Source organism: Halichoerus grypus, chromosome 8 (genome assembly GCF_964656455.1).
Source record: "Halichoerus grypus chromosome 8, mHalGry1.hap1.1, whole genome shotgun sequence".
Lineage (NCBI taxonomy): Eukaryota > Metazoa > Chordata > Mammalia > Carnivora > Phocidae > Halichoerus > Halichoerus grypus.
This window is the reverse complement of record NC_135719.1, coordinates 57,400,819-57,415,057: the sequence shown is the minus strand read 5'-3', so window position 1 is coordinate 57,415,057 and position 14,239 is coordinate 57,400,819. Positions and strand designations below refer to the sequence as shown.

At 36.8% G+C, this 14,239-nt stretch overlaps 1 protein-coding gene across 8 annotated transcripts in view; it reads right to left on the bottom strand.

Annotated features, from left to right (window-relative positions):
* NEDD4 (NEDD4 E3 ubiquitin protein ligase) overlaps positions 1 to 14,239 on the bottom strand; it is a 121,352-nt gene that overhangs the window by 61,309 nt on the left and 45,804 nt on the right. For 4 of the 8 annotated variants that reach the window (XM_036101614.2, XM_078079304.1, XM_078079303.1 and 1 more), the window contains exon 1: positions 8,457 to 10,016. The exons of the other annotated variants lie outside the window; for them this stretch is intronic. In XM_036101614.2, coding sequence (XP_035957507.2) covers positions 8,457 to 10,016 — 1,560 coding nt within the window. Of the gene's footprint in view, positions 1 to 8,456; positions 10,017 to 14,239 lie in introns of those variants that run through there. 8 annotated transcript variants of the gene reach the window in all.

Sequence of the window (14,239 nt, the reverse complement as noted above, 5' to 3'; positions counted from 1 at the left end):
GGGTCCTGGGATCGAGCCCCGCATCGGGCTCCCTGCTCGGTGGGAGGCCTGCTTCTCCCTCTCTCACTCCCCCTGCTTGTGTGCTCTTTCTCTCTCTCTCTCTCTCACTGTCAAATAAATAAATAAAATCTTAAAAAAAAAAATTATACAGGCAATCACATATCTCAGAGTTTAGGTGCTCACCTGCTTAATGTAGGTATATGGACATTATTGTATGTTATACTGTATCATACTGTAGTTGGTTGTTGTTGTTGTTGTTGTTTTTTTTAATAGATTCTACTGTCTTTTCATCTAAATTGTAAACTCTTCAAAGCGAGGAATAATATTTGCCACTCACGGCAGGCACATATTCTATTTCTGATAAATACTTGTTAAACTCATTTGCTTTGAAGATGACTTTAGTTTCCATTAAGCTCTGTGACTCTTTAAGAGGGATCAGTCACTGGGCGCCTGGGTGGCTCAGTTGGTTGGGCGACTGCCTTCGGCTCAGGTCATGATCCTGGAGTCCCGGGATCGAGTCCCGCATCGGGCTCCCTGCTCTGCGGGGAGTCTGCTCCTCCCTCTGACCCTCCCCCCTCTCATGTGCTCTCTCTCTCATTCTCTCTCTCTCAAATAAATAAATAAAAAATCTTTAAAAAAAAAAAAAAAAAAAGAGGGTTCAGTCATTCAGCCTTGGTACAAAAGGTAAAGGTCATTCTTAGCTAAAACAGTTACTTGAAACTCCAGGAACAACTCTGAGAATCCAATTCTTAACATCGTTTGGAATGAAGTCACTCTATTAAACAATGATAAATTTAAAGCTGATCAAATGGCCTTTGTTTAAATACCCTTAAAAGTTTTGGCTCATTCAATCTTCTTTTCAGAAAACTTGATCTGAGTCTCCATCTAGACACATAGTTCTATGGTACCAGTTAGTGGAATATGTAGGCTATGAATCAGACTCCACTGTGGAAATTAATCCTTGAGTCACGATCATAATATTCCATTGGCATCCACCCCAGGGACAAGGTATTCATTTAAGAGTGCCATTCTTCCATGCAAAGGATGAAGCACCAAGTAGCTCCCACTCATCATTACAGTCATCCCTTAAATATCCTAGTTTGGTTATCTGTTTGAGCAAGGCTGGCTGGTTGCCCTCATCTATCAGGATTCTCCAGTCATTTCTACCATTCCAAAGGGTCCCTTGGTTTTGGTCATCAATTTAATAAATATTTATTGAGTGTCTGTTTTGAACAAGGCACTGTTCTAGATACTGGGAATATAGCAGTGAGTAAGACAAAAAGTCCCTGATTTAGGGAATTATATTCTAGTAAAGTAGAACCCAGAAAAGTTTACCTATTTGCTTAATCTTTTCTTTAAAATTCTCTGATCAATTCTAGAAAATTCACATTTGCTTGTCTGCTTGCTTGCCTATCTATTTCTATCTCCCTATCTTTTTCTTGCTATGCTTCCTTTTCCCCATTTCTTACCTGAGATATTTAATATCTTATTAGGCTCCCTGAAATTAGGCTAAGCCCCAAGCGGCTACAAAGTCTACAAAAACCCAGCTACCAATAAGATTGCTTAAAGTGCTCCAATGGAAGGACAGGTCCTAAGATTTTCATGTCCTGATTTATATTTGAGAAGTAATATATGCTTGAAGCATTACAAAGTTGTACGTAACGGATCTCTAAATTTTCTCCTTATAGAACTATCAAAAGGATAGTAAGCACTGATTATATATGGTTTTTCAATTCATTACATAAGCCAGTGTAAGATTTAAAAATTCTTGGTAGCACCCTAACTGATGCTGCTACAGGAAAGCATATTGAGAAGATTCAAAATGTTCACAAAGAGGAAGATAGAAGATACTGCTTGGAAAAGCCAAAATACTTAAGAGACATATAACATTTCAATTGTGTATTTTTCAAATCGCATGCTGAGAGGGGAAAAAACTAACGTAGGCAACAATTTTATAAAAACAACATAGACCAGAATTACAGCCATTATAAATTTAAGAGATTCCCTTAGGTAGGACCACAAATGTTATAGACTAATATTTTTAAATTCTTAAATGAAACTAAAGTGTAATCCTGGAAAATTTAATAGTCAGAATTCTACAAGAGTCATATTAAAGTTCTTTTGTGAGGCAGGTAGGCAACTTTGCTCTTGAATGTTTCTTGGTCCAAACAATCTCTTCTATATTACATGGTCTCAATCAATAATGAGTCTAATCATGGTCTCAATCAATAATGAGTCTAATGCCTAAGTAGATTTAAAATTCTTTGCAAATTATTTTGACTCTGGCCACAGTATACCTACATAGCTCTGCTGTATGTAAAAGTGGGACAAGGACTCACTGGATAGTTCAACTATAAACTGTATTACTGTTCTCATACGAGAATGGTCTTCTCAAAATGTGTTTGAGAAATTAGCAGCATTGATACAACTTAGGAGCTTGTTAAAAATATGGAAAAGGAGCTTGTTAAAAATATGGAACTCTCAGGCATCCCAGACCTACAGAACCAGAAACTGCATTCTAATAAAATCTCTAGGAGATGTGCACGGACATGAAAATTGGAGAATTACTGGTCCAATTGACAACTTAAGGCATTTTCCAGTTGCAATCTTCAAAGCATGAGAGGGCAGCTTGCCAACAAAAATTTGAGAGGAAAAGGGGAAAAAAGGAAGTAGTCCTGGATAACATTATTTTAGCTATATCATAAAATGTTATACACTCAGCTTTTGTAAGGGGGGTAAGGGGGACAAAAGATAAAAAAAATCTGTTAAGAATATTTCTGTATTTAACGAACAACTGAATTTAAAGACATTGTCTGTTGTTCCACCAATATCCTTGATGGAAATTTCTTTTTCTTGGTAATATTTTTTTCTATTTACGCAAATCACACAATGTTTCACAGTTTGATGGTTTTGTAATACATCTGAATCAAGAGAAAGCCTGATGTTCCCCCCACTTCCCACCCCCACAGATATCCTAGAGCCTAACTTGAAACATTGTGGATTCACTTGGTCAAGATGTTCTTTGTGTTACTAGCCCATGAGTTGAACTACAAGGTACATAAAACAAGCTACCTGTTTGCCGTTCAAGTTCTCAGATCTGCTCTAGTTCTATCTAAGAAGTTTTGTTAAATCTCAGGGTAGGTAAAATTGCTTTTTTACCAACAACTGCTCCCATGTCGGGACAGATTCACTCACCTCTTGTTTTGAAACGCTTTCTTGCATTGCTAAGTGTCTGTCTTCATCTGACTATAGTCTTCCAGTCTCACACATGGCAAACAAAGAATTCAGAACCACACACTTGAGCAATACTTCAGGTATTTCCTGGACATGCTGACAAGATCACTGGTTCCCTTTCTTGGCACTCATTCACACCTGCTAACCACCCTGCTGACCTCAACACACGGGCTAGCCACACACAGAGACCGTGCCCAGCCCCTTCTGCCCAAACAGGCTCCCGGTCCTGACTTCTCCTGCTCTATCTTGTTCACTGTCACCCAAATGCAAAGGGACAGTGGGTCTAGAAGGGGGAGTCCTCACAACGGCTAGTACCCGGTGGGCTCCATATCCTGGAAGAAGCCCATGACAGAAAGACAGAGATGCCTACTCTCCAAGTAGTTTGTAGAAACAGCCCTTAAACCCTGACTTGCTTCCTACGGGGAAGCTCTGTTTTTGTTTCATCTCCTTTTTGGTGGTAGAGAGGGGGATGAAAAAGTTAAGAATAATACCATTCATGAGCTGTGACTATTCATAGGCAGCATCAAGTTTGCACCCCTGTGTGTTGTTTCTTTCATCATCAGATTACTGAATCTCCATTTCTGGTTTCACCGCTTATACTCACTTATTCTATAGTTCAAATGGAAAAGAATAGAGAGCTAGAAGCCCCTTCTTCCCCCGAGCCTAGGCTGCAATATCTTCATGGAACAGAGAATTAGTGCATTTATATCCACCCAACACGGTGCCTTCTACATACCAGCCATTAAATATATATTGTGCTCACACTAAGTCATGCCTGTCCTGTGATACTGATATTTCTCTTCCTTACCTGTTTCATTCTTTCTTCAGCCCGGCTTTCGTGCTGTCCCCCGATCCCACTCTTGCTAAAGTCACCACGGACCTCCTAACCACCACAGATGCATAGGTTCTGTGGTGCTGCATGCTGCCCTTCTTGAATTTTCCCTTCCCTTGACTTCTGGGCTTCCCTGCTCTCCTGGCCTCTCTACCCCTCCAGTGGCTCTTTTCTTAGTCTCCTGATTATTTCTTCTTCCGTTGTCTCCCCAAAGTTGGTTGTCCCCAGAATGCTGATTTACTACCCCCTCCCATCTCACTTTTATGCTTTTTTGGTTCGTCCTTAGCTAAGGCCTTGACTACACTTGTAAGTCCCAAGCTACATTTGCAGCCTCGCTTCTCTCCTGAGCCCTGCTCCTCCATCTCCACCAGCCCCACTTGACACCAGCACTACAAGGGCACCCTCTCAATACATGAACCTAATAATGCATGATTTCTTCGTCACCCTCCCAATTTGCCCTTCTCCTGGATCCTCTTAGTTCACGACATCACCTTTCACACATCTAGCCTTGCACGTGCTGCTGTTTCTACCTAGGGCAACGATTCTCAACAGGAGTCAACTTTGCCTGTAGGGGACCTTTGGCAATATCTGGAAACATTTTTTGATTGTCACAACTAGAAGAGAGGGGTGCTACGGGCATCTAGTGGGTGGTGGCCAAAGATGCTGCTGAACATCCTAAGGCACAGGACAGCACCCCCACAAGAAAAAGTATCCAGCCCAAAGGTCAATCAATAGTGCTGAGATTGAGAATCCTTGCTCTAGAATATTTTCTTTGCTTTCTCTGCCTGGTGAACTCCAACTCACCTACCAAGACTCAGCTCAAATGTCACCACCTCTGTGAAGTCTTCCTCCTTCAACCAGGTCCTCTCCTCCAGATGAGTATTCTTGCATCTTTCTCACCTTCTCATACACACCTCTATTTTAGCACATTAGACATTAGGCTGAATTTCTGTTTGTTTACCAGCATATCTCTATTACTAGCATGGGAGCTCCCCCAAGGAGACCATATTTTATTATCTTTTATTCCCAGGGCTTGGGTCAGTGCCTGGCAAATAATAGGCACTCAAATGTGTGCCAGATGAATGAATTAAAGAAATAATATCTACAGAGAAATCCAAAGTGTTTCTGAAGCAAACAACTCATCTCCCTGAACCACTCTGAAGTTAATATTCTAGTTCCTCAGTTCTAAGAGATATGCATTCACAAGTGTACATCTCTTAGCAAATTTCTAAAATGGGTCACTCACATTGCTACATCACAGTTTTGGAGTCAATATTTATAAACTATATTGGTTTTTATAGGAAAGGTTAAGTGTTGTTCAAAATAAATTTAACCAAATGTCTAAATATTCTGCTGAAGTTAAGAGGAGCTGAGAAAATAATGCAACACTAAAACAAATACATATTTAAAACATTTATTTTAGGAAGAATAACTAAGTAAATTATTGAAATGTATCATCTTCAGATTAGTGTTAAAGGCTTTGAAATAATTGAGACAGTGTTTTTTAAAGTTCTACTACACTAGGCTTAAACAATTTACCCACCCAGGATGAAGCAACAGGAAATAAAGAAAAAATTTGTAACAAAGAAAAAATGTAAAGCCAAACTTTTGGATAAAAATGTGCATCTACGTGAAGAATGGACGACATGTACAAACTTGGGCAAAATGCTGAAGTATTTTAAATAATAGGGTAACAAAATCTCTGAGCATCCTAACAGTATAACATAGGAGATTTAGAGAATAGGAAAAAATAAAATAACAACTGAGTAAACTGTTCCATAGAGTTTAGAAAACTGGAGTCATTTTTATAACTAGATAAAAACTACTTCTTGACTGAGCTGACAAAATATTACAATGTTAAAACATCAAATATCTACTTTCAGATCAAAAGTCATTACACAGCCTTTACAAAAGTAATATTGTATTTCAACAAGTATATATAAGAAACATATGCCAGTTATTGTTACGTTCTTTGATAGCAAATAAATAAAACAAACATTATCATGCAGACTACAAAGTCCCACTTTCATTCTAAGTTGTAAACACAGAACAGAGCCCTGTTGCAGATAGGTAAAAGTTCTCACTAGATTTTAAAATATCAGCCATTTATGAGCCGTTATTATAGAGAGCTAGAAACCGGATACTATGCTGCTGGACACTGGTAGCTGAACACAAGAAAAGAATTCGTAGACTCTCAGTGCTTTAGAAACCAGGGTCCCTGACCAAAGCAGTGATTTAATTTCACGGCTGCTCGGTACAGATAGCTGACATTACTAAATGCTACTCTAATATCAACTTGTTAAATGTGAATCCAGACTCAGCATATCAGAATACTAACCCAGACTAACTGGAGTCATGGGAAATATTTTGGGAGCTGTTTATTTATAAATGAGTTACAATATACCACTATAATTAGATTAATATATAATTATTGATAAACACAGGATTATTTCTAAAAGCCCAGTATTGTTGCCACTGCTAAGTTTAGAAAAAACATTAGCATTTTCTTTTTAAAATAAGCCTTTACCAATCAATTAGATCAATTTAGATCTAGTATATGTTGAATTTAATGGTCACTGTATTGCTTACCAATACTTTTTGATATAGAGTTGTTTAATAAACATTAAATGGAGGCACAAATTAAAGCTCTCCAGCAAACTACACATTTCTGAACTATTTATAATCCAATAATCTACCAAAAAATAGCATCTGCACAAAGCTAGACATTTGGCTGTCACAAAAAAATAGTTAAGTTAGCTTACCTAAGTTAAATAAAACCAATAAAAGTGTATATTTTTAGCTATGCAGAAGGCATTTAGTCACACTTTATTAGAAAACATTAAAAATACCTTTTTCAAAAGTATCATTAACAACAAACTATAATATTACCACAAAATCAACTATTTTGAGGCTAGGTCTACAAATATATTTATCTATAAATATTTCTAGGTTAATTATTCCTTTCAGATTTATTTCATTTAATGTAAGATAAGTTTACAAGGTACATGTAATTCAATTAGCAAATTATTAATATGTTTCTTTATAGAATCACTTCATTGCTTTCTTTCAGGGGGCAAAACAGTTTCATGGATTATAATCTCCTAAAAGCTGTTTTTTTAAAAGTTTTATAAATAAAATAATACTAAAACATAGATCAGAATTTGAAATCTGATCTTTATTCATCTTTAGTAAAGTAGTTGCTTATATTATTAACATCTGGGCATTGGGTAACAATAATTATATTTATGAGATTTGAAAAGAGAGAAAACTATCAATTACTTAATATTTTATTTACCTAAAGCTACTTGTGCAGAAGTTTAAAAAAAATTTTTAATATAGATATTGAGGTTTATATAAACACAGATAAACAGATAAGAATTTTTCTCCCCTAAACTATTATGTACTGTCATCTAGAATTAGTTTAGCCAGAAAAAATTTTTTAATTTCCTGGAATCTGGCAAGACCTTCCAAATAGAGAAATTTTAAAAACCTACTTAAGTTCAAATACTTTGGAAAATCTATTTAAGTTCAAATACTTTGGAAAGGCTCAACTATATAAAAAACTGTTTTGGTTAAGATTCATTAGAGTTAAATGACTAATAAACAAAATTATCAAAATAACAAATTAATAAGGTAACTAGAAGAGTATGGGAAATGCCTAGCAATTGAAACCAAATTCAAAAAACATAAAATTTAGAATTCAATATTGTTGAAAGACCAAGTTACATTTTAGAAGGCAGTCTTAACTGGTAGCTAAAGCTAGAGGAAAATCGGGTGGAAACAAAATTCCTGCGGTTAAGGGTATATACAAATGCAAATGCCATTTATTTTTCCTCTGCTTTAAACATGCAGCATAATCGTTTTTTATCAATGTTCCACTAAATACACATCTTTTAGAGGAACATTTTCTCTGGGTTCATTTGTGACAAGATTTTCACATTTTTATGCAGGCTTTTTATTGTTTAATATTTTAAATAAGTATTCTATATTTTACCTTATTTCACAATGATTAAGGAGGGGAGAATACTAAATGAATATTTTTGAAAGAGGAATAAAATATGAAGTTAGACATTAAAATGCTATGTTACCTGAAGAAAAAATTACCAAAGTAAAAATGTTATGAAATAAATTATTATTTAAAGCTTGTTTTATGCTACAGAAATGTCTCATGCCTTAAATCACTTTGGAAAGTTTTTTTTTCTTTTTAATGCATATTTCCAACACTGGTAAAATAACAAACAGAGTGAAAAACTATTGGGGGTTCTTCAGATTTGCAAATATAAAGATTATGACTATAAAACACTTGCTAAGTTATAATAAATTTTAACCAAATATTTCATAAAGTTTTTCTAGTATAAATTAACATTTACCAGGACCAAAGGAAACTTACCTTACAAGAATGCTTTAAAGAATTAGATAGTTCATTTGTGAAATCTCTGTTACTGTCTCTTGATACGTTATCAACTTTATCTTCATTTCCAGATGCAAACTTTATGAGTAATTGTGATGGTCCCCCCTTAGAACAATTGTGCTTAAGGCTGGATAAACAGGAAACATTTGGATAAGTTCCTCCCAATGAAATACTTCTTTGTAAAATAGCATGGTTTTTGTTTATCTGTAAATTTGGTCTTTCCAACTGTCCATTGATATTTATTTGGTAATCTATGTTTTGAGAGGATGGTAAACGTGCAGATGTCCTCTGCATAAGCTTAATGCACTCTGAATCAGAATTAAGCTTCCTTTCTGACATCTCTGGTTTACAATCACCATTTGCTGCTTCACAATCTAATGTAGTTGCTTTTTGTTGGCTGAAATGCACTGAGACACAAGAATATCCTTCAGATGACTTTTCACAGACAGTCTGATTTGGACTATTACTTGCAATAGCAATTTTCTTTTGTAATGAGCCCTTCCCGTGAAGTGGTCGTATGTCTCTTACTTCTCCGGGAGTACACATTGTTTTAGATAACCGAAGTCCATTGACAGCTGTGGAAAGAAATGCCTTAGCACTCGTCCCATCTTCACTGTGGGCAATTTCACTAGGAGAAATAATAAACTGGTGTGAGGTTTGATAGGATCCTTTGCTTGGAAGAATATCTGTACTTGTTGGAGAAGTTGGTGGGGTATTTGAAGGACTCCTAGGAAAAATGACTAAAGATGAACAACGTTTCAGTGGAATTTTTGAGTTCCTGCTCACTGCCAATTTCATAATTTCTAGTCCACGCTCCAAGTCCTCCTGGACAAAAGGAACAGTACTTGGACTTCTTGAAAAAATTTCACATGGAGTAGTATTCCTGTTTGGCACACTTCTATTGGAGGTGCCGTCAGAAGGTAGATTTCCACCCAAAAAAGTATCATCAGTTGGTGGAAAAGTATAACCACTGCTGTCACTGATGATACTGTTTGTGTAGGAACCACCACTCGTGATACTTGTACATGATCCATAATCACTACCGTTGCTGCTGTAAGACCCATTCTCACTGGTGGAAAAGTTACTAAGGCTACCACTGCGAAGGGCAGAACTGCTTACAAGGTTACCATCACTCACAGCGTTCAGTTCATTATCAGCCACAGCATTGTTGTAAATGCCGTCCTTGAAGACACACGTCAACGAAGCATCATCCCCATCATCTAAGACATTGCTAGGCTGAAGACATCCACCGTACCTTGTCGGCTGTAGCGAAATCTGCAGACAGCTGCTCTTTTTATTAACATTTTCAGGTGAAGGAACAGATGATCTTTCCTGAGACTTAAGGTTTTCCTGTATTAACGGAGTTGGTGCAGTCTGTCTAGGAGTCAGCTTCATTTGAACAACATTAGACGCTGAAATCCGGGTTGGTCTTTTGAAGCACATGTGAACATTGCTATCCAAATCATCTCCGGAGCTTTCTGACAAAGGATAAGTATTGCTTCTTCGGGCTGCAAAGTGCAATCGTAAGCTTTGTGCCATTTGTTCTCATTTCCAAACATGTTAAGGGCTGAAAGTCATGACAAAGATCTCTGTCGGTAGACAGGCTAGCAGCAGCTGCCCAGCATCGAAGGAAAAAATCATTTGTGGTGCCTAAAAGAGCTCTTAAGTAGCAGTCTTTATCCTAAGTAAAACCTTAGATACCAGCTATCATAGAAAGAAAAAGACGACCCATTCCAGAGCCTGACGTTTCCAAATATTTTGAATTGCTTGTAGTCAAAGTGCCTTCGCTTACAAAGCACTTGATTTCCAGCGACCTTGAAGCTGAGCTCGGCTGCAGCACTCTGCGTCAAACACTGCCAACCTTGTTTCAATTATACCTTCTCCAATTTGCATGAATGAGTAACACAAGAACAACAATCTTCTAGCGTTTCAAGTTGAAACAGTATTTTTTCACTCCTGCTCTACTAAATGAACATTTAACCATGTGAATCACGGTGCCTATACTTTCAACAGCAGTTCCACCACTAATATTTTTACCCATAGGGATAGAATTACAGGAAGTTGGTAGGAATGAAACCCCATGTAATTGAGTATCAAATAAAGGGTTGAATTTCCAAATAGTAGCCAAACTCGGAATCTCGTCAAGTTAGTTAATGTAAAAAGGCATATATTCTGTTAATTTTTTTTGAATGAGTAAATTCAAACAGTCGTATAAATTTGGAAGTACCAAAACTTTGGGGTGAGTTAAAACTCAAGCATTAAATCAAATAGATAAATATTCTAGCTTCCAAAACACTACTTAGGAAAAGTGAAAGCTTAAGGAGAGAAATACAAAATCAGCCTAGTAATACTATTGAAAAATTGAGCACAGGTCTGAGAAAGAAAAGTTTAAGAGAAGCTGTCACCAAGCATTTTCTCCTGTAATTTTAAGGCCTTTTCCAGCCAAGTGGTACAGTCTTTAAATGATGCCATTTATATTTTGACTATAAAAACTCTGCCAAGAAATAGCCTAAGCAAACATTCCATTAAAAATATATGCAGATTAGACAGAAAAACTATACCCCAATATAGTTTGGGCACACAAGATATTTTATTCCACTGTCTCTGCAATTCATTCATTTAAGAGAGTGTTGTGGTAAGTAAAGAAGTCTAAAAAGGATTTAACACATCAAATAAACATATCTCAATGCCAATTCTGTTCTGAAAACTCTAAGAGCTCTTTGCTGGCCCCTACTGGTGTGTTGAAACAATCCATTTAGCTGTCTGATATCTATAAAGAAATACAAACCATGCTGCATATTTCTTTGTATAAACAAAGTACATACTTGTTTACATTTTTTAGTACTAGCCTTGCCCTAGAGTTGGAATTACCTACTACTGCTGATAAAGCTCCCACAGTAGAGAACAGTAGACTGTTTGTCCTCCTAGAGGTTGTGATTTTGTATATATATTTTTTTCTGCTTTGTATTTATTTAACCTTTACTTTATTTTCAGTTTACTAGGTAATAAAAGTTTAATATTTTAATTTCTCCCCTAAATGTCATAGACCAAGGTTAGTATTCTACTTGAAAGAAACAAATTTATTTTTAAATAATACTCTAGGGTATATTTAAATCCCTTACCTGAATTTTATAGCTGGAACTCCAGTAATAAATATATACTGGCTCATTCATAGGAAAGTAAAAAGTAAAATAGTTCAGTTGTTTACACCACATGGTACTACACCCAAGTTGTATTTTTCTAAGTAAGTTTTTTTTCTAAGTAAAAGTAAATATGTAAAACATATACTTGTACTTTGTTTAAAAAAGAAAACGCCTTAAGATAGATCTGTTCTCAATCATAATTTTCTAAGCAGTATTTTTAATCAATTAGGAGATGATGAAATAGAAATATGGAATTTATGAAATTACATTTCAGACTAGGATGATATAGTACTATGTTTTAGAATGTGTACAATAATTATAAACTTAGCAATAAAATTATTATGTTATTTTGGTTTTATATAACCTGCCTCCTTTACGATTTTACAGACTTCAGTAAATATTCCCCTGTAATCCTCTCTCTTTATAGAAGAAAGAGTCCCAATCTTTTCACTTTACCTTCAAATGACTTCAGCTTTTCTTCCTGAATTAAGTTAGGGGTCTCATAACTCAAAGAATGGAACACTTCTAAGAGGCTAACTAATGAGATCTAACTGCTCATGCCTGTGGCCTAAAGCTTCTAGTTAACAGGCAAAACTCCTCTGGTTGTTGATATAAAATAATGAGCCTCAGACATTTGGCTAGATAAATGTTTTCTCTTTGGTAAGGTTCACTAGAAACATCAGTCTCATGTGCCCAAACTAGATTTCAAGCTTCCAGAATGCCAGGACCATAACTACACTTCTTCTGATCTTCCTGGGCTCATGCTGGGCACAAAGTAAGCACGAAGTAACACCAGAGAGGAGGCTAAATGGGTGGATGGTCACCACACTTACTCTGACTGGCTAATGCTTTCTTTCAGGATTTTTTTTTTCAAGTTGATCCAGCTATTACTTCTGAAGAAATATCAAAAAGCACCTTATGACCCAGCAATTGCACTCCTGGGTATTTACCCCAAAGATACAAACGTAGTGATCCAAAGGGGCACATGCACCCCAATGTTTATAGCAGCAATGTCCACAATAGCTAAACTATGGAAAGAGCCTAGATGTCCATCAACAGATGAATGGATAAAGAAGATATGGTATATACATACAATGGAACATTAGGCAGCCATCAAAAAAATGAAATCTTTTCATTTGCAATGACGTGGATGGAACTAGAGGGTATTATGCTAAGCGAAATAAGTCAATCAGAGAAAGACAGGTATCATATGATCTCACTGATACGAGGAATTTGAGAAACAAGACAGAGGATCATAGGAGAAGGGAGGGAAAAATGAAACAAGATGAAACCAGAGAGGGAGAAAAAACATAAGAGACTCTTAATCTCAGGAAACAAACTGAGGGTTGCTGGAGTGGTGGGGGGTGGGAGGGACAGGGTGGCTGGGTATGCACACTGGGGAGGATAAGTACTATGGTTAGCGCTGTGAATTATGTAAGACTGATGAATCACAGGCCTGCACCCCTGAAACAAATAATACATTGTATGTTAATTAAAAAATAAAAAAAGAATAATCATCAGATTTTAAATTAAAAAAAAAAAAAGCACTGCAGCTGGACTGGACAAGAAGGAATGATGATTAAAAATTTTCAAGGAGGGCTTCAGCCAAGGAAAAGGAAGGTGAGAGAATCATAAGCACTTCCCAGCCTGCCAGTCTGAGTTTCAATTGTAGAGAGGCTCAACAGTTCATGTTGCTGGCTCTGGGCTGGGATTGTACAGATCTACGCCACCATCACAGCAGTTAAGTGGAGAACCTGGCGCAAAATGTAGCTCCTTAGCCAGATTCCAAAAGAGGAGCATCAACCCTAAACTTAAGTGGAGAAGAGCTGGAGAGTGGTGACAGCCCTTATCTGGGAGGAATCTATGCAAGTCCTGAAGAATTTCACCTTCTAGAATGAAATGGATAATGTCTGAAGATCAGATTGAAACTCAGGACCCCACATTCTGAGGTGTTTGGTTATTGATGATATACACAGAAAATAATGTGATGATCTAAATGTCAGGGATCGACTCTGGATAACCCTCATCATTGACTACAACGTTGAAGGCCAAAGTCCACTGTGATGATTTTTAATTGTACGTGTCAAGTTGGCTAGGCTCTTTTGCCCAGCTGTTTGGTCAAACAGCAGTCTAGATGTTGCTATCAAGGTATTTTTCAGATGTGATTAATATTTAAATCAGTAGATTTTGAGTAAAGCAAATTACCCTCCATAATGTGGTGGGCTTCGTTAACAGCTAAACTTAAGAGCAAAGACAGGTTTGCTGAAGAAGCAATTGCACTTCAAGATTACAACATAGAAACCCTGCCTAAGTTTCCAGCTTGCTGGCCTGCCCTACAGGTTTCAGATTCAAGACTGTGACATCAACTCTTACCTGAATATTCAACCTGCTCTCCCTGTCCCACAGATTTCAGACTTGCCAGCTTCCACAATCACATGAGCCAATTCCTTGAAACAAATCAATCTCTCTCTCTCTCTCTCATTCTTCCTGTGTATCTCCTATTGGTTCTGTTTCTCTGGAGAACCCTGACTAATATGACCACTAAACCTGAGAAGCATAATTATCTCCATTCAGAATATAGAATATAGGCATCTCCTAAAGCTTCAGAGGCTGGATGTG